Genomic DNA, 18,335 nt, shown 5'->3' with positions numbered 1-18,335 from the left:
TAGAGTCAAAGAACCACATGGACCTTTCTTGCAACTTGCTCTCATTCAAATACTATAACCGAGCTGTATTCTCCACAAGGGGGCGCTGTTGGCTCCCAAGTAGCTTTCAGCGAAGAACCCAGACCAGCAGGATTTTAGGATTTTACAGATACATGTATTATCCGCATCCATGAATTGCAAGTTGAGTAAAAAGCCAGCAACAGGAAAGAAGCAAATGTATTTGTTCTGACAAAATGTATTTGTACAGAAGGCAGCTTCATTTAACCTGATGTGTGATTATTCAAGCTCAGTGTATCTGGTTATGAAAGGTAGCTAGGGAAGTGCCACTGGAAAGAATCATCTCATACTTCATAGTACATAGCTCGGTGTGTGTGTGTGTGTGTGTGTGTGTGTAAGTGTAAGTAGAGCTCCTCACCAGAGATGCTGTTACCACTTTTACACCACCAGAGTGCTGGTTCTCATGCTAGATCTTGTAGCCTTTCCACTGGTTCGAGGGCCCTGCATTTATGTGTGTGTATGTAGGCGTTCCTTCATCCGCAAACAAGCCGGATGACTTGGTATAAACTACATGGTGGAACAGGCTTTTCCTCAGCAGATTATACTTATTTCTTTTGAGGGCGTATATAACCGCCTGTCTAACCAAATCAGAATGTTAAAGCCAGAACAGCACAAAGGTTTGTGGCCAAGAACCTGTGATTTTGCAAGAACAGCATCACCCTGTTTGCCATTTTGGCACCAGCAGCGTGTCAGTGGAAACACTGTTTGTGTTGATTGTGGGTGTGTGTGTGGGTGTGTGTGCACGCACAGCATTTTCTTACAAATGATTCCCAGTGTAAGCTGGGAGCCATGACACAGTCCCTGCGTGTGAGAGTATGAGGGCTCACCTATAACCTGACTTTTGCTTAGGGTTAGAGGGCGCAGCTTTCCAGAGCCGCCTCCCACATGACCGGATGACCTCACAGGAAGCAGCTTGTTTCCCTGACATCATCAGTGGGCCGCAGCAAACCCAGAAGGTCTTCCTCTACATTCGGAATCGCACGGTAAGACGAGACCTCGGATTGGTCGGAATGGTTTAAGACACCAGTCGCAGTTTGGAAGGTCAAATCAGGACGACAGACAAACTGGTCCGGTCCAAGCATACACTGTGCCATGACACTGTTGTAGGGCTAAACATGTATATGACATTTTCTGGTATCGTTTTATGAAGTTTTTTTTATACTGGATATTGCTTTCATCGAGTGAAGGATAGTTGTCCAATATGCAGACATTCTTGAAAAAAAAATCAGTTATGTGTAAAAAGAAGCTAGATTAATTTGAAAAAAGTTTGTTAATGAATTATTTGAAAGTGTTCGGCTAGGTTCACTTAGTTCTGGGCTGTGTCCATTGGGATGTCTGTAGAGTGAATGTCTGTAGAGTGAATGTAGAGAGTTCATGATGAGATGTGGCATTACACACCAGTGTCAGTCTGTGGGTCTTGAGTCATTTCATGGATCCTGAAGCATTTTACCAGTGTCAGTGCAGAATAATTTTGCCACCAAGGGCCTGAAACAATCCAAGAGTCATTCTGTCAGGAGGAATTCACACAACGTCGGGTTGGCCAGAATCCTGAATCTTTCTGCTTTTCCATCACCTGTGTTTCCAGCTCCAGCTCTGGTTGGACAACCCAAAGGTCCAGCTCACCTTCGAGTCCAGCGTACAGCAGCTGGACGCGCCCTACAACAGTGAGCCCATCGCTGCACCTTCACTCACACACACACTCACGCACACACACACTCACGCACACACACACTCACGCACACACACACTCACGCACACACACACTCACTCACGCACACACACACACACACACACACACACACACTGGACTTTGCTGTGTGTAAAGGTGTGCTGTGTGTGTCCCCTCAGGCGATGCTGTCCTGGTGCACAGGATCCACAGCTACCTGGAGAGACACGGGCTGATCAATTTCGGCGTCTACAAGAGAGTCAAACCCCTTCCGAGTAAGTAGAGGCCTTACTCACCAAGCCGGAGCCATGCTGGTGTGGAGAGAGGCAGGTCTGTGTGGGTGTGGCCCTGACGCGAGGCAGGTCTGTGTGGGTGTGGCCCTGACGCGAGGCAGGTCTGTGTGGGTGTGGCCCTGACGCGAGGCAGGTCTGTGTGGGTGTGGCCCTGACGTGAGGCAGGTCTATGTGGGTGTGGCCCTGATGCGAGGGGTGTCTGTGTGTGTTTTTAGGTAAGAAGACCGGGAAGGTGATTGTGATTGGCGGAGGTGTGTCTGGTCTGGCGGCCGCGAGACAGTTGCAGAGTTTCGGTATGGACGTCACGGTGCTGGAGGCCAGGGTGAGTAGCGCTCGCGTTCGTACGCGCACACAGGACACACGCCGCGAGACGGTCCCGGTTCTGTTCGGGAGATGCTGCTGCTTCCCTTCCTCTTCTCACAGTTCAGTGATGGTTCGGACGGTCCCGCGACCCGTTTGTGTTTTACACTCCACTTGTTTTGCTGCTGTCGACAGGACCGTGTTGGAGGGAGAGTGGCCACCTTCCGCAAGGGGAACTACGTGGCAGACCTGGGAGCCATGGTGGTCACGGGCCTGGGTCAGGTCACACTCCACCTCCTACCGAACCTCCAACGCCAGGGCTGCACGGGCCTGAGCTTAGCAACTGCAAATTCTTCTTGCTCCTGCAGGGGGCAATGTTCAACAGCTCAACTGCTGCTAGGTCTGTTCTCACCGTCTGCTTCTCTCCCTCTGGAACTCAGGTGGCAACCCCATGGCTGTTATTAGCAAGCAGGTGAACATGGAGCTGGCCAAGATCAAACAGAAGTGCCCCCTCTACGAGGCTAACGGCCAAGCGGTAAGTTCATAAGCACACGGACAGCAGCACATTCGGGAGCACGTAGAGGAGAACGCCTCCTGTATCTCAGGATAGGTGGTGCCGTACGGCCGTTAGCTTCAGCCACGAGGAACTCGATGCTCAGCAGAGCGTGATTTCTCCAGCTCTGATCCACCTGGATCAGATCTACCCCCCCGCCCCTGCAGGTCCTGGATCAGGTGCACGTGCAGGACTGGGTCGACCCGGAGAGCCGTGTGGCGTGTGGTGGTGTCTGGGCACAGTTCTGCAGCGCTGCACAGATCCAGGCCTGCAGGGGGCCACAGTGAGCTGCATCAGGTGTGCCAGAGCTGGGGCCTCCTCACAACTAGTCGAAGACGGTTTGATTAGAAATAGCTCCACGCGTGTGTTTCAAAAGTTAAATGCAACAACAAACTAAAGTGACAATGAACCATCTCCTAAAGGAATGTGTGAGCTGTTCTGTTTTTGAGAATATAATTGGTCTTCAGGCTCACCTGTAGCTCACCTGGTTGGGCTGGTGGATCAAGATGCTAGCAACAGTGTGGCTTTGATGCCCAACCAAGCATGCATGCTGCCACATTGATGAATATTTGAGCTGGTTTGGACAAGAGAATCTTCCAAATCCTAAAAATGTGAAAAAATAAGGTAGCTTAACCAATCTGAGGTTGTTTACTGGCACGTGTAAATGTGCTGTGAACCCGCCGTCTATGGGAGCCAGTCACGCTGGAGGTGGGCGTGTATGTTAGAGGCCCCTCCCGTTTCTTGTGTTAACGTCCAGCCGCCCCAGGCAGGAATGCTGACCGTAACAATGAGGCAGTAACGTCGCTGTGCGGAGCAAAGCGCTGGTGTGGTGTTTCACGTCGGTCTGTTCTCAGGCCTTCTGCACGACTGTGTTCCTCACACACTTCCTCTCTCTCTCTCTCTGTCTTGCAGGGCGAGCGATGCACAAGTGTGAGTATTTCATGTTCTGATCATTTCATGCCACTCGAGTGGGCGGAGCTGGTTTCTGGAGTCTTGCTAGTGTGGCTGTTTATTCTCACCCCTCTAACAGCTGAAATGTTTTGTTTGTGGTTATCTTCAAGATGATAATTTTGTCTGGTGTGTGTGTGTGTGTGTGTGTGTGTGTGTGTGTGTGTGTGTGTGTGTGTGTGTGTGTGTGTGTGTGTGTGTGTGTGTGTGTGTGTGTGTGTGTGTGTGTGTGTGTGTGTGTGTGTGTGTGTGTGTGTGTGTGTGTGTGTGTGTGTGTAGGTTCCAAAGGAGAAAGATGAGATGGTGGAACAGGAATTTAACAGACTGCTAGAAGCTACCTCGTACCTTAGCCATCAGCTGGACTTTAACTTCCTTAATAACAAGCCTGTGTCTCTGGGCCAGGCTCTTGAGGTGGTCATTCAGTGAGTGTCCTCGCACTGGCTGCACCTCAACCAATCATAGACCCACTCCAAACATCTCAGCCAATCACAGACCCACTGCAAACATCTCAGCCAATCACAGACCCACTTGCAAACATCTCAGCCAATCACAGACCCACTGCAAACATCTCAGCCAATCACAGACCCACTTGCAAACATCTCAGCCAATCACAAACCCACTTGCAGGACCTTAGTCAGTCACTGCTTCTCATAGATTACATGCTTTAATCATAGTACCGCTACTGTACTCAGACAGGTACATAATCTCACATTACCTTTGCCACAGTAACACTATATCACTGGATGAAAGACACAGTGTTACTACACAAACTGTGATGATGGTCTACGACACAAAACATTGCTGCAGTGTGATGTGTTCACTGGTCGCCCTGTGCACCTGTAATGTCTGTGTGTGTGTGTGTGTGTGTGTGCTGCCATACTGCAGGAGGATAAGTATTTATTAAGAGGGTGTGTGTGTGTGTGGTTGTCCAGGCTGCAGGAGAAACATGTGAAGGATGAACAAATTGAACACTGGAAAAAGATTGTAAAAACACAAGAGGAGCTCAAAGAGTTGCTTAATAAGGTATAGGAGAAGAAAGTCACCACAAATGAACCTGCACACTGACTAGCTACAGATGAATAGTCCTCTCTCTCCCCCTCTCCCTCTCTCTCCCTCTCTCTCTCCCTCTCTCTCTCTCTCCTTCTTCCTCAGATGGTGGCCACCAAGGAGAAGGTGAAGGAGCTACATCAGCAGTTTAAGGAGGCAAGTGAAGTGAAGCCTCCCAGAGACATTACAGCTGAGTTCCTGGTCAAGAGCAAACACCGTGACCTGACTGCCCTCTGCAAGGTAACACACACACACACACAGTTTTCATGCCCATGGACCACACACAGACAGCTTTTTGTGGTTGTATGGTTGCCCACCTAACCTGCGTTCAAACAAGAGAAAACATCTGAGCCAGTCTAAGGGTAAAGATAGACCAGACCACAGGTGCAGACATGGCACACACACACACACACACACACACACACACACACACATACACTGGATTCTCTAAAGCCCTCCCTAGCTTCTTCACAGTGCTACTTCACTCTTTCTCCCTCCCAATTGTGGCTGCTTTGAATTTGGTGTTTGTTTGAAGCATTTTTCCAGGCAGATTAAATCTTACACACTCTCCACTCCCCAGAACAACCCAGTCCCAACACACACTCCACTAGAACACACCTACATCTACACCGCTCCCCAGAACAACCCAGTACCCACACACTCTCCACAAGGACACGCCCACATCTACACCGCTCCCCAGAACAACCCAGTCCCAACACACACTCCACTAGAACACGCCCACATCTACACCGCTCCCCAGAACAACCCAGTACCCACACTCTCCACTAGAACACGCCCACATCTACACCGCTCCCCAGAACAACCCAGTCCCAGATTCTCACGCACCTTTGTGAAGTTTAGCCCAGGTCACTTTATTTCTGGTGCCTTCATCCTCAGCGGTTGAACCACGTTCACGCCCGTTTGGCCGAGTCTCGGCTAATAGCCAGGCTGAAACTACAGTAAGGTTAAAAGGAAAGCCAGACTGTGGTGTAGTCTGAGGTGGAATAACCTTTTACGCATGTAGCCTGGAGTCATGGGTGGAGGAGGTGGTGCTGGGGGTCAGTGGGAGTAGACTGGAGTCACGGGTGGAGCAGGTGGTGCTGGGGGTCAGTGGGAGTAGACCGTGAGTGACGGGTGGAGCAGGTGGTGCTGGGGGTCAGTGGGAGTAGACTGGAGTCATGGGTGGAGCAGGTGGTGCTAGGGGTCAGTGGGAGTAGACCGTGAGTGACGGGTGGAGCAGGTGGTGCTGGGGGTCAGTGGGAGTAGACCGTGAGTGACGGGTGGAGCAGGTGGTGCTAGGGGTCAGTGGGAGTAGACCGTGAGTGACTGGTGGAGCAGGTGGTGCTGGGGGTCAGTGGGAGTAGACCGTGAGTGACGGGTGGAGCAGGTGGTGCTAGGGGTCAGTGGGAGTAGACCGTGAGTGACGGGTGGAGCAGGTGGTGCTGGGGGTCAGTGGGAGTAGACCGTGAGTGACGGGTGGAGCAGGTGGTGCTGGGGGTCAGTGGGAGTGGACCGTGAGTGACGGGTGGAGCAGGTGGTGCTGGGGGTCAGTGGGAGTAGACCGTGAGTGACGGGTGGAGCAGGTGGTGCTGGGGGTCAGTGGGAGTAGACCGTGAGTGACGGGTGGAGCAGGTGGTGCTGGGGGTCAGTGGGAGTAGACCGTGAGTGACGGGTGGAGCAGGTGGTGCTGGGGGTCAGTGGGAGTAGACCGTGAGTGACGGGTGGAGGAGGTGGTGCTGGGGGTCAGTGGGAGTAGACCGTGAGTGACGGGTGGAGGAGGTGGTGCTGGGGGTCAGTGGGAGTAGACCGTGAGTGACGGCCTCCTGCTCGGGGAGGAATGTAAAACAAGGTGGAACGCTCATGAATCGTCTTTACACAACAACCTAATGATGTTTTAGAAATGATGGGAGTTACGCCATGGCACAGTGTGTTTTCCTGTAGAGAGTGTGTGTGCGTGTGAGCACATGTGTGTGTGTGTGTGTGTGAGCACATGTGCGTGTGTGTGCTTTGATGTGGGTGCTGGCAGGCGGAGGTGATCTTGGCTCCTGTCTGCCTGGGCTTGATTCAGGTCTACCTCTCCTCCTTCACAACAACGCTATATTAGGCCATCTGGCATGAGTTGCCTACTTCACACACACACACACACACACACACACACACACACACACACACACACACACACACACACACACACACACACACACACACACACACACACACACACACACACACACACAAGGCTGATGTGATGATAAGCTTCACACTGGTTAAAGGAGGATGCTCAGTTGTGTGGAGCTGGGAAGATGGTGTGCGTGCGTGTGTGTGTGTGTGTCTGTGTGTGTGTATATTTGGGTTTTATATGCCTTTTGTTCAAGGCTATGATCTCTGTTGTTAGTGCGAATGTGTTGCTATTGTGTGAGGTTGCAATTGAGTATTTTATAATGGTGTGTGTGTGTGTAGGAATACGATGTGCTTGCTGAGCAGCAGGCAAAACTTGAGGAAAGACTACAGGAACTAGAAGCAAATCCTCCCAGGTATCTCCTTCACACACACACACACACACACACACACTACATACACACACACACACTACATACACACTACATACACACACACACACACACACTACATACACACACACACACACACACACACTACATACACACACACACACACTACATACACACACTACATACACACACACACCTCCTTACGTTGCCCACATGCATACAGACATTGTGCGTAACCCGAGCTGGAGGTGCAGGTTAGGGCACCTTACACTACAGTGATGTGGGCGACTCTTGGCTCTGGCAGTTCAGGTGAACACACCCCCTCTGTCCCTGTGTGCCTGCCAGCCCATGACTCAGGTGTTTCACTACTCCCTCCCTCTCTCTCTCCCTCTCTCTCTCTCTCTCTCTCTCTCTCTCTCTCTCTCTCTCCCTTCCTCCCTCCAACCCAGTGACGTGTATCTTTCATCGCGAGACCGACAGATCCTGGACTGGCACTTTGCAAATCTGGAGTTTGCCAATGCCACACCTCTCTCCACGCTCTCTCTAAAACACTGGGATCAGGTAATACCTTGTGTGTGTGTGTGTGTGTGTGTGTGTGTGTGTGTGTGTGTGTGTGTTTGTACATCTGTACACATGTGGTACTGTCTCTCATTAGGTGTGTGTGTGTGCGTGTGCGTGCGCGTGTGGATGCGTGTGTGTGTGTGTGTGTGCGCAGGACGATGACTTTGAGTTCACAGGCAGCCACCTGACGGTGCGGAACGGTTACTCGTGTGTCCCGGTGGCACTGGCCGAGGGACTGGACATAAAACTCAACACGGCCGTGCGGCAGGTGCGCTACACCTCCTCAGGTACGCTACACCTTCCTCAGCCACGCCCCTTACCTCACACACCACCTGCACACACCCCTTCAGCTGAGCTGCTGGATGAGGAAGTAGATGATCTGATCTTCCAGATTCTCTCTCAGCCTGTGTCCTCTTTGTCTGTCTGTCTCTCCGTCTGTCTCTCTCTCTGTTGTACGCGTCTGCCTGTCTTCCTGTCAGGCTGTGAGGTGATAGCCGTGAACACGCGCTCCACCACCCAGACCTTCATCTACAAGTGTGATGCGGTGCTGTGCACTCTGCCCCTGGGGGTGATGAAGCAGCAACCACCTGCAGTGCAGTTTGTGCCCCCCCTGCCAGAGTGGAAGACCACCGCCCTCCAGAGGATGGGCTTTGGGAACCTCAATAAGGTGAGTGGGAGAGGGTGAGGGCGTGGGAGAGGGTGAGGGCGTGGGAGAGGGTGAGGGCGTGGGAGAGGGTGAGGGTGTGGGAGAGGGTGAGGGTGTGGGAGAGGGTGAGGGTGTGGGAGAGGGTGAGGGCGTGGGAGAGGGTGAGGGCGTGGGAGAGGGTGAGGGCGTGGGAGAGGGTGAGGGTGTGGGAGAGGGTGAGGGCGTGGGAGAGGGTGAGGGCGTGGGAGAGGGTGTGGGTGTGGGAGAGGGTGAGGGCGTGGGAGAGGGTGAGGGCGTGGGAGAGGGTGAGGGTGTGGGAGAGGGTGAGGGTGTGGGAGAGGGTGAGGGCGTGGGAGAGGGTGAGGGCGTGGGAGAGGGTGAGGGCGTGGGAGAGGGTGTGGGTGTGGGAGAGGGTGAGGGCGTGGGAGAGGGTGTGGGAGAGGGTGAGGGAGAGGGTGAGGGTGTGGGAGAGGGTGTGGGAGAGGGTGTGGGAGAGGGTGAGGGTGTGGGAGAGGGCGTGGGAGAGGGTGTGGGAAAGGGTGTGGGAGAGGGTGTGGGAAAGGGTGTGGGAGAGGGTGAGGGCGTGGGAGAGGGTGTGGGAGAGGGTGAGGGTGAGGGTGTGGGGGAGGTGTGGGTGTGGGAAAGGGTGTGGGAGAGGGTGAGGGTGAGGGTGTGGGGGAGGTGTGGGTGTGGGAGAGGGTGAGGGTGTGGGGGAGGTGTGGGTGTGGGAGAGGGTGTGGGAGAGGGTGAGGGCGTGGGAGAGGGTGTGGGAGAGGGTGAGGGTGTGGGGGAGGTGTGGGTGTGGGAGAGGGTGTGGGAGAGGGTGAGGGTGAGGGTGTGGGGGAGGTGTGGGTGTGGGAGAGGGTGTGGGAAAGGGTGTGGGAGAGGGTGAGGGTGTGGGAGAGGGTGTGGGAGAGGGTGTGGGAGAGGGTGAGGGTGTGGGGGAGGTGTGGGTGTGGGAGAGGGTGTGGGAGAGGGTGTGGGAAAGGGTGTGGGAGAGGGTGAGGGCGTGGGAGAGGGTGTGGGAGAGGGTGAGGGTGAGGGTGTGGGGGAGGTGTGGGTGTGGGAAAGGGTGTGGGAGAGGGTGAGGGTGTGGGGGAGGTGTGGGTGTGGGAGAGGGTGGGAGAGGGTGAGGGTGTGGGGGAGGTGTGGGTGTGGGAGAGGGTGTGGGAGAGGGTGAGGGTGTGGGGGAGGTGTGGGTGTGGGAGAGGGTGTGGGAGAGGGTGAGGGTGTGGGGGAGGGAGAGGCGAGGGTGTGGGAGAGGCGAGGGTGTGGGAGAGGCGAGGGTGTGGGTGTGGGAGAGGTGTGGGAGAGGTGAGGTGAGGGTGTGGGAGACTGTGTGGGTGTGGGAGAGGCGTGGGTGTGGGAGAGGCGAGGGTGTGGGTGTGGGAGAGGTGTGGGAGAGGTGAGGGTGTGGGTGTGGGAGAGGTGTGGGAGAGGTGAGGGTGTGGGAGACTGTGTGGGTGTGGGAGAGGTGAGGGTGTGGGAGAGGGTGAGGGCGTGGGAGAGGGTGAGGGCGTGGGAGAGGGTGAGGGTGTGGGAGAGGGTGAGGGTGTGGGAGAGGGTGAGGGCGTGGGAGAGGGTGAGGGCGTGGGAGAGGGTGAGGGTGTGGGAGAGGGTGAGGGCGTGGGAGAGGGTGAGGGCGTGGGAGAGGGTGTGGGTGTGGGAGAGGGTGAGGGCGTGGGAGAGGGTGTGGGAGAGGGTGAGGGCGTGGGAGAGGGTGAGGGTGTGGGAGAGGGTGAGGGCGTGGGAGAGGGTGAGGGCGTGGGAGAGGGTGAGGGCGTGGGAGAGGGTGTGGGTGTGGGAGAGGGTGAGGGCGTGGGAGAGGGTGTGGGAGAGGGTGAGGGAGAGGGTGAGGGTGTGGGAGAGGGTGTGGGAGAGGGTGTGGGAGAGGGTGAGGGTGTGGGAGAGGGCGTGGGAGAGGGTGTGGGAAAGGGTGTGGGAGAGGGTGTGGGAAAGGGTGTGGGAGAGGGTGAGGGCGTGGGAGAGGGTGTGGGAGAGGGTGAGGGTGTGGGGGAGGTGTGGGTGTGGGAAAGGGTGTGGGAGAGGGTGAGGGTGAGGGTGTGGGGGAGGTGTGGGTGTGGGAGAGGGTGAGGGTGTGGGGGAGGTGTGGGTGTGGGAGAGGGTGTGGGAGAGGGTGAGGGCGTGGGAGAGGGTGTGGGAGAGGGTGAGGGTGAGGGTGTGGGGGAGGTGTGGGTGTGGGAGAGGGTGTGGGAGAGGGTGAGGGTGAGGGTGTGGGGGAGGTGTGGGTGTGGGAGAGGGTGTGGGAGAGGGTGTGGGAAAGGGTGTGGGAGAGGGTGAGGGTGTGGGAGAGGGTGTGGGAGAGGGTGTGGGAGAGGGTGAGGGTGTGGGGGAGGTGTGGGTGTGGGAGAGGGTGTGGGAGAGGGTGTGGGAAAGGGTGTGGGAGAGGGTGAGGGCGTGGGAGAGGGTGTGGGAGAGGGTGAGGGTGAGGGTGTGGGGGAGGTGTGGGTGTGGGAAAGGGTGTGGGAGAGGGTGAGGGTGTGGGGGAGGTGTGGGTGTGGGAGAGGGTGGGAGAGGGTGAGGGTGTGGGGGAGGTGTGGGTGTGGGAGAGGGTGTGGGAGAGGGTGAGGGTGTGGGGGAGGTGTGGGTGTGGGAGAGGGTGTGGGAGAGGGTGAGGGTGTGGGGGAGGGAGAGGCGAGGGTGTGGGAGAGGCGAGGGTGTGGGAGAGGCGAGGGTGTGGGTGTGGGAGAGGTGTGGGAGAGGTGAGGTGAGGGTGTGGGAGACTGTGTGGGTGTGGGAGAGGCGTGGGTGTGGGAGAGGCGAGGGTGTGGGAGAGGGTGGGAGAGGGTGAGGGTGTGGGGGAGGTGTGGGTGTGGGAGAGGGTGTGGGAGAGGGTGAGGGTGTGGGGGAGGTGTGGGTGTGGGAGAGGGTGTGGGAGAGGGTGAGGTGTGGGTGTGGGAGACTGTGTGGGTGTGGGAGAGGCGTGGGTGTGGGGGAGGTGTGGGTGTGGGAGAGGGTGGGAGAGGGTGAGGGTGTGGGGGAGGTGTGGGTGTGGGAGAGGGTGTGGGAGAGGGTGAGGGTGTGGGGGAGGTGTGGGTGTGGGAGAGGGTGTGGGAGAGGGTGAGGGTGTGGGGGAGGGAGAGGCGAGGGTGTGGGAGAGGCGAGGGTGTGGGAGAGGCGAGGGTGTGGGTGTGGGAGAGGTGTGGGAGAGGTGAGGTGAGGGTGTGGGAGACTGTGTGGGTGTGGGAGAGGCGTGGGTGTGGGAGAGGCGAGGGTGTGGGTGTGGGAGAGGTGTGGGAGAGGTGAGGGTGTGGGTGTGGGAGAGGTGTGGGAGAGGTGAGGGTGTGGGAGACTGTGTGGGTGTGGGAGAGGTGAGGGTGTGGGAGACTGTGTGGGTGTGGGAGAGGTGAGGGTGCGGCACACATTCAAAGACTCATTTTGTTTGCCTGCTCAGTGACTCGTCCTGGCTGAATAAATACTATCGGCTGTTTCAGAGGTGCAGGCTAGGGTGGATGTGGGTGTGGGGTGGGTGGTGGTGTGGGTGGTGGTGTGGGGTGGGTGGGGTGTAGTAGCCAAGGTTCCTTGCTGTAAAATGCACCGCACTACGCAAACAAAACCGTTATGGGTTTTAGTGTCCTTGGTACAAGGTTACCTTCATCTGAAATGGAGATCCACAGAGCCTTTGCCTGTGTGTGTGTGTGTGTGTGTGTGTGCGTGTGTGTGTGTGTGTGTGTGTGTGTGTGTGTGTGTGTGTGTGTGTGGGAGGGGGTGCTGATACCCCCACCCCCACCTCTACCCCCACATCATCATACTCTGCAGTGAATCACATTCTGCGTCCCCCTTCAGCTGCAGTACGAATGGTGCAGTATTATGCAACCTGCAACTGTTGTTCCCTTTCTTGACCAGCAGAGGGCGCTTTGTGTCAGCAGTGTGTGGCGCTGCTGCGTCTGTGCGTCGCATTCTGCACTGTAAATTAGTGCAGTCCAGTCACGTTTCATCACACGTTTTTGCTGCTGCTTTTGTGTCTTAAATAGTGTCCCGTGGTCCACTTATGAAGACTGATGCAATGTGTCCTCCATACCATTAGGTGGTGCTGTGTTTTGACCGCGTGTTTTGGGACCCCAGCGTGAACCTGTTCGGCCACGTCGGGAGCACCACGGCCAGCCGCGGAGAGCTCTTCCTCTTCTGGAACCTCTACAAAGGTTGACAACCAATCACATTTCGTCATCTGAAGCTTTTGGGAAGATGGTGTCTGCTCTTGGAGATCTGCTGTGATCTACAGTGATCTGTGTTTCTGAAGCCTGATTGGTTCCCTCTTCATCCCTTCCCAGCTCCCATTCTGTTAGCCCTCATGGCCGGAGAGGCCGCAGGCATCATGGAGAACATCAGCGACGATGTGATCGTGGGCCGCTGCCTCGCCATCTTGAAGGGGATCTTTGGTAGCAGTGCGGTCCCTCAGGTAGGGTTCTACCTGCCTGTAGCAGTTGTAGGTAGCAGTGCGGTCCCTCAGGTAGGGTTCTACCTGCCTGTAGCAGTTGTAGGTAGCGGTGCGGCCCCTCAGGTAGGGTTCTACCTGCCTGTAGCAGTTGTAGGTAGCGGTGCGGCCCCTCAGGTAGGGTTCTACCTGCCTGTAGCAGTTGTAGGTAGCAGTGCGGTCCCTCAGGTAGGGTTCTACCTGCCTGTAGCAGTTGTAGGTAGCGGTGCGGCCCCTCAGGTAGGGTTCTACCTGCCTGTAGCAGTTGTAGGTAGCGGTGCGGCCCCTCAGGTAGGGTTCTACCTGCCTGTAGCAGTTGTAGGTAGCGGTGCGGTCCCTCTCTCCCCGACTAGCAGTCTGGGCTGGACGCTTCATTACCAGTACAGTGTTGACTGAATCTCCCATCCATGATATGCGTCACCTTGTGCTTTTGCCTGTGCACGTGTCTGTGTATTTATATTTATAAAGCACTGTTATGTGTGTTCTAAATATGAGATGGGTATAGTGTTGGTTATAGTTGTATGTAGAGTTGTATATAGCTGTACAAGGTGTTGTCTGTAGTTGTATATAGGTGTATGTAGTATTTGGTCAGTGGGTAACCCTAGTGATGGTGGTAGTAGTGGTGGTTGTAGTGATAGTAGTGGTGGTGGTAGTGGTAATTGTTGTAGTGGTAGTTCTTGTGGTAGTTATTGTAGTGGTGGTGGTAGTGGTAGTTGTTGTAATGGTAGTTGTTGTAGTTGTGGTGGTAGTTATTGTAGTTGTGGTGGTGGTGGTAGTTGTTGTAGTGGTAATTGTTGTTTTGGTGGTAGTTGTTGTAGTGGTGGTGGTGGTAGTAGTGGTAGTAGTGGTGGTGGTGGTAGTAGTGGTAGTTATTGTAGTGGTAATTGTTGTTTTGGTGGTAGTTGTTGTAGTTGTGGTGGTGGTGGTAGTTATTGTAGTGGTAGTTGTTGTTTTGGTGGTTGTTGTTGTAGTGGTAGTTGTGGTAGTTGTAGTGTTCGTTGTTGTAGTGGTAGTTGTAGTGGTGGTGGTGGTGGTTGTGGTGGTGGTGGTTGTGGTGGTGGTTGTTGTAGTGGTAGTTGTTGTAGTGGTAGTTATTGTAGTGGTGTTGGTGGTGGTAGTTGTTGTAGTGGTGATGGTTGTAGTTGTAGTGGTGGTGGTAGTTGTAGTGGTAGTCTTAGTTGTTGTAGTTGTAGTGGCAGTTGTAGTTGTGGTGGTAGTTGTTGTAGTTGTGGTGGTAGTGGTGGTAGTTGTTGTAGTTGTGGTGGTAGTTGTTGTAGTTGTGGTGGTAGTTGTTGTAGTTGTGGTGGTAGTTGTTGTAGTTGTGGTGGTAGTTGTAGTAGTTGTGGTTGTAGTTGTAGTGGTGGTTGTAGTTGTTGTGGTGGTAGTTGTTGTAGTGGTAGTTTTAGTTGTGGTGGTAGTTGTTTTAGTTGTGGTGGTAGTTGTTTTAGTTGTGGTGGTAGTTGTTTTAGTTGTGGTGGTAGTTGTTGTAGTTGTGGTGGTAGTTGTTGTAGTTGTGGTGGAAGTGGGTCCTCGGTTTCTGACTTCTGATTTGAGACTCAGATCTGATCCTACTGCAGACGGGAAATGTCCACCCAGTCTAATGGGTTCAGGGCAAAGTGAAGCCCACACACACACACACACACACACACACACACACACAGCAGGCTTTGTTCCAACACCAATATGACTGTAATTGTTGCTGGGTGTGTTACCGGGGCAGCCAAAGGAGACGGTGGTGACACGCTGGCGTGCGGACCCCTGGGCACGAGGATCGTACTCGTATGTGGCAGCTGGATCCTCTGGCAACGACTACGACCTCATGGCCCAGCCCATCACACCTGGACCAGCCATACCTGGGGCATCACAGGTCAGACGACACACACACACACACACACATTATCTACGTTCAGTTCTTTGTCACTCCAGATTTATCAGTGGTGTGCTGGGAGAGAAAGCTGATTAAATGTGTACATACTGTGTCAGATGAAGCTCCTACTGAGATTACACCGCTTGACTGATGGTTTATCTGATTACTGCTGGCTCACTGTGATCAGACGGCACCTCGCTAGCTTGACTGCAGCAGTCGCTCACGTCATTCACGTCGCTCACGTCACTCACGGACTCCTCACTGCTCCTGCACCTTTTGTTTTACCAGCAGTCTAGCTTGAACAGAGTAAATGAACAATCAGCTTAGTCTTTTGTGAGAAGTTACACACAAACTAATCTAAGCAACGGAAATTCGACCAGATGAACTGGAGGTAAATTCTCTGCTCCTGCATCAATATAGGCAGACGTGTCCCGCTAGCAACTACAGTGACTGACAATGACAACAGTACTAGATTTGAACTGGAAAACATGCAAGAAATCAAAGCATGTAATGTGTATGTAAACGTGAACCAGCACATGTATGTATTCCCAGGACTTTCATTGATGATGATTTTGAAGTCCCAGGGACATTTTGGCTGTTAAATCACGTCTTTGTGTGCTTGCTAACGTTCTGACTTTTGGGAAAGAGCCAGGAGTGTGCAGAATGTGTGTGAGTGAACTCCACGGCCAGGGCGAGTTCAAGCTCGTTCCTGCCAGAGAGCTCAGCTTCAGCCTTCCTTAATGGCTTTGTTCCCGGTCAGGGATTGGTGGTTCCACCACACTGTTTGTTGATCTTGTGAGAAGTTAATCGTGTCACCTTCTTGCACGCTGCTGACAGAGTTCCTGCATGATTGTGTTTTGCAGCCGGTTCCTCGACTCTTCTTTGCGGGAGAGCACACGATCCGGAACTACCCGGCCACGGTGCACGGGGCCCTTCTGAGCGGCTTGAGAGAGGCCGGGCGCATCGCTGACCAGTTCCTCGGGGCTATGTACACACTGCCACGACAAAGCACGCCCACCACCAACCCACAGCCCTCCCCCAGTGTGTAGAGAGAGAGAGAGAGAGAGACGTACATACAACCCACAGCCCTCCCCCAGTGTAGAGAGAGAGAGATGTACACACAACCCACAGCCCTCCCCCAGTGTAGAGAGAGAGAGAGAGAGAGAGAGAGAGAGAGAGAGAGAGAGAGAGATGTACACACAACCCACAGCCCTCAGAGCATGTAGAGAGAAACAAAGCCAACCCTCAGCCTTCACCCAGAATGTAAACACACACACACACACACACACACACACACACACACACACACACACACCCCTCAACCTGCAGTCTTCATTCTGCATGAATACACACGGCATCACCCAGACATGAAGCTCCCACAAAGTGTTGAGAGGGAGAGGGGGGGGGGGGGGGATTTGAGGCACAGGAAGTCTGGGAGTTTATAGCCGGTCAGATGGGAACACCTGATGATTCTGAGTCTAGGACTGTGTGTGTGTGTGTGCGCGCGAGATAGGGAGGGAGGGAGGCTGGAGAGACATAACTGGAGAGTGATGGGAGAGGATAAGCAAACTGAATTATGTCAGTGAGAAGTCAGGAAGTGTGACTCTGGTGAGTCAGACTGTGTGTGTGTGTGTGCGCGCGCGTTTGTGTTCAGGCAGTATTGTTCTCCAAGTGGGAGCTAGAGAAGGCAAACGCGGGTCTTCCTGCTGGCTGTGTTGTGGCTAGCTCCTCTCCCTGCCTCAGCTGCTCAGCTTTCTTCTGGGAATTTTCTGGAATGTTCCACGATCTTCCAGAAACATTCCCATTGACCTGAGTCGGGCTAGAGGTTCAAGTCTGGGATTCCCTTTTGAGAGCTGTTTGTGGGAGGATTAGAAAACCTGAACTACATCAAATGACCTTCACAAGGAACATATGTGCACACTCACACACACACACACACACACACACACACACACACACACACACACACACACACAAGCGGTGTGTACACACTAGTTTTCAGGGTGTGCATACACTGAACAGCAGCCAGCTGTAATGTTCTGCAGAGATGACTACTGGAGATGCGTGAACCTACCTGGTCTTCAGATGGCATTTGTGTCTCACATCTGGTCAGATGGGAAACACCAGTGAGATGTTTCTCAGAGCCTACGGCAGAAGACCACGAGGCTCAGTGCATCCACAAGGCCAGCACTGAGGATTAAACCAGCCTCCTAGACCATGCTGCTCACAAGGGACTCTCTTCTAATACTTTAATATGATCGTGGACTAGAATCAGAATCACAAACCCTCTGTTGCACTGATTTCATCACTCTGTTGATGTTATACCTTCTGTCTGTCCTTCCCTACAGGGAGCCACCGTTTACTTTAAGATTGAGAAAAACAGGATCTTGTTAAATATTAGTTGTTTTTATTTTTGCTGAAATATGAAAAATTGTTTTGCATTGAAAGTGTTTTTTCCTTTATTTTATATCATTGTCATTAGATCCATTTTTTTGTACTTTTGTTGAGTTTGGTATTAAAAAAACAAATGTTGCTAAAGTTTGAGACTTCTGCTGTGTGTGTGTGTGTGTGTGTGTGTGTGTGTGTGTGTGTGTGTGTGTGTGAGAGTGTGTGTGTGTGTGAGTGTGTGTGTGTGTGTGTGAGTGTGTGTGTGTGTGTGTGTGTGTGTGTGTAAGAGGTGCGAGGGTGCACAGGGTGAGACTTTGGTTCCTGTGTTACCAAGCTGTCACTCACTCCTGTTTGTGTGTGTGTATTTTCCCCCTCTGTCTTTCTTCACTTCCACAATGCCCCCTTTAACTCTTGATGAGAGGCGGCACACACCCGTGTGTTTAAAACACTCCATCCTGGATTTGCACATGGGGCGATGTTAACAGTTCAAACAATAGGAAGTAGCCGGGACTCTGCTAAAGCTAAAAATACCAATTAATGTAATCTCTATAATTCACATTGCTGACACTACACCGGCTTTACTGTTGGCAGACTGTCTTGACCAACCTTTTACATACCCAAGTCACACCCCACCGTGTTAAGTATGTAAACACGACGTTAGCTTTATAGCAGCCGTGATCACACACACACACACAGTTTCATCTCATTTTCACACCTACCTTGCTCTAAAGTATTTCTGGAAGGTGCTGTAATTAAGCCAGTAGGTTTAGAAAGTGTTTGTGTGATGGGTGTGTTCTATCTGCAGGTGTAGGTGTGTATACACGTGCGCTCGCACACACACACACACACACACGACATGCAATGCTTCATTCTGTGGATCAGTGTTCAAATGCGCTACATATGCACACATGCTGTAAATTTGAATGGACTCTCCGTCTACCCAGTATGACGCACCAATTCCAAATGTCCTGACTGACTTTCTGACTGGTTTATTTCCATTGACAATTTGAGAATTCAGGTTAAGCCGCACCAGTACCAGGTGAATAGAGTATGAAGAAAATGTT

General features: G+C 53.5%; 1 protein-coding gene across 7 annotated transcripts in view; it reads left to right on the top strand.

The window, feature by feature from the left end:
- kdm1a (lysine (K)-specific demethylase 1a) overlaps positions 1 to 18,335 on the top strand; it is a 58,735-nt gene that overhangs the window by 4,420 nt on the left and 35,980 nt on the right. For 5 of the 7 annotated variants that reach the window (XM_076992052.1, XM_076992048.1, XM_076992046.1 and 2 more), the window contains 18 exons: positions 907 to 1,040; positions 1,643 to 1,721; positions 1,906 to 1,998; positions 2,232 to 2,338; positions 2,512 to 2,593; positions 2,757 to 2,851; positions 3,782 to 3,799; positions 4,097 to 4,239; positions 4,750 to 4,840; positions 4,970 to 5,104; positions 7,325 to 7,398; positions 7,824 to 7,935; positions 8,090 to 8,222; positions 8,415 to 8,602; positions 12,630 to 12,744; positions 12,874 to 13,001; positions 14,737 to 14,883; positions 15,747 to 17,421. In XM_076992052.1, the coding sequence (XP_076848167.1) occupies positions 907 to 1,040; positions 1,643 to 1,721; positions 1,906 to 1,998; positions 2,232 to 2,338; positions 2,512 to 2,593; positions 2,757 to 2,851; positions 3,782 to 3,799; positions 4,097 to 4,239; positions 4,750 to 4,840; positions 4,970 to 5,104; positions 7,325 to 7,398; positions 7,824 to 7,935; positions 8,090 to 8,222; positions 8,415 to 8,602; positions 12,630 to 12,744; positions 12,874 to 13,001; positions 14,737 to 14,883; positions 15,747 to 15,932 (2,060 nt within the window). In that variant the 3' untranslated portion in view covers positions 15,933 to 17,421. Of the gene's footprint in view, positions 1 to 906; positions 1,041 to 1,642; positions 1,722 to 1,905; positions 1,999 to 2,231; positions 2,339 to 2,511; positions 2,594 to 2,756; positions 2,852 to 3,781; positions 3,800 to 4,096; positions 4,240 to 4,749; positions 4,841 to 4,969; positions 5,105 to 7,324; positions 7,399 to 7,823; positions 7,936 to 8,089; positions 8,223 to 8,414; positions 8,603 to 12,629; positions 12,745 to 12,873; positions 13,002 to 14,736; positions 14,884 to 15,746; positions 17,422 to 18,335 lie in introns of those variants that run through there. The other 2 variants (XM_076992047.1, XM_076992049.1) reach the window with 2 other exon arrangements.

This window comes from Brachyhypopomus gauderio, unplaced genomic scaffold (assembly GCF_052324685.1).
Source record: "Brachyhypopomus gauderio isolate BG-103 unplaced genomic scaffold, BGAUD_0.2 sc89, whole genome shotgun sequence".
NCBI lineage: Eukaryota > Metazoa > Chordata > Actinopteri > Gymnotiformes > Hypopomidae > Brachyhypopomus > Brachyhypopomus gauderio.
This window is presented reverse-complemented; position numbering and strand designations above follow the sequence as displayed.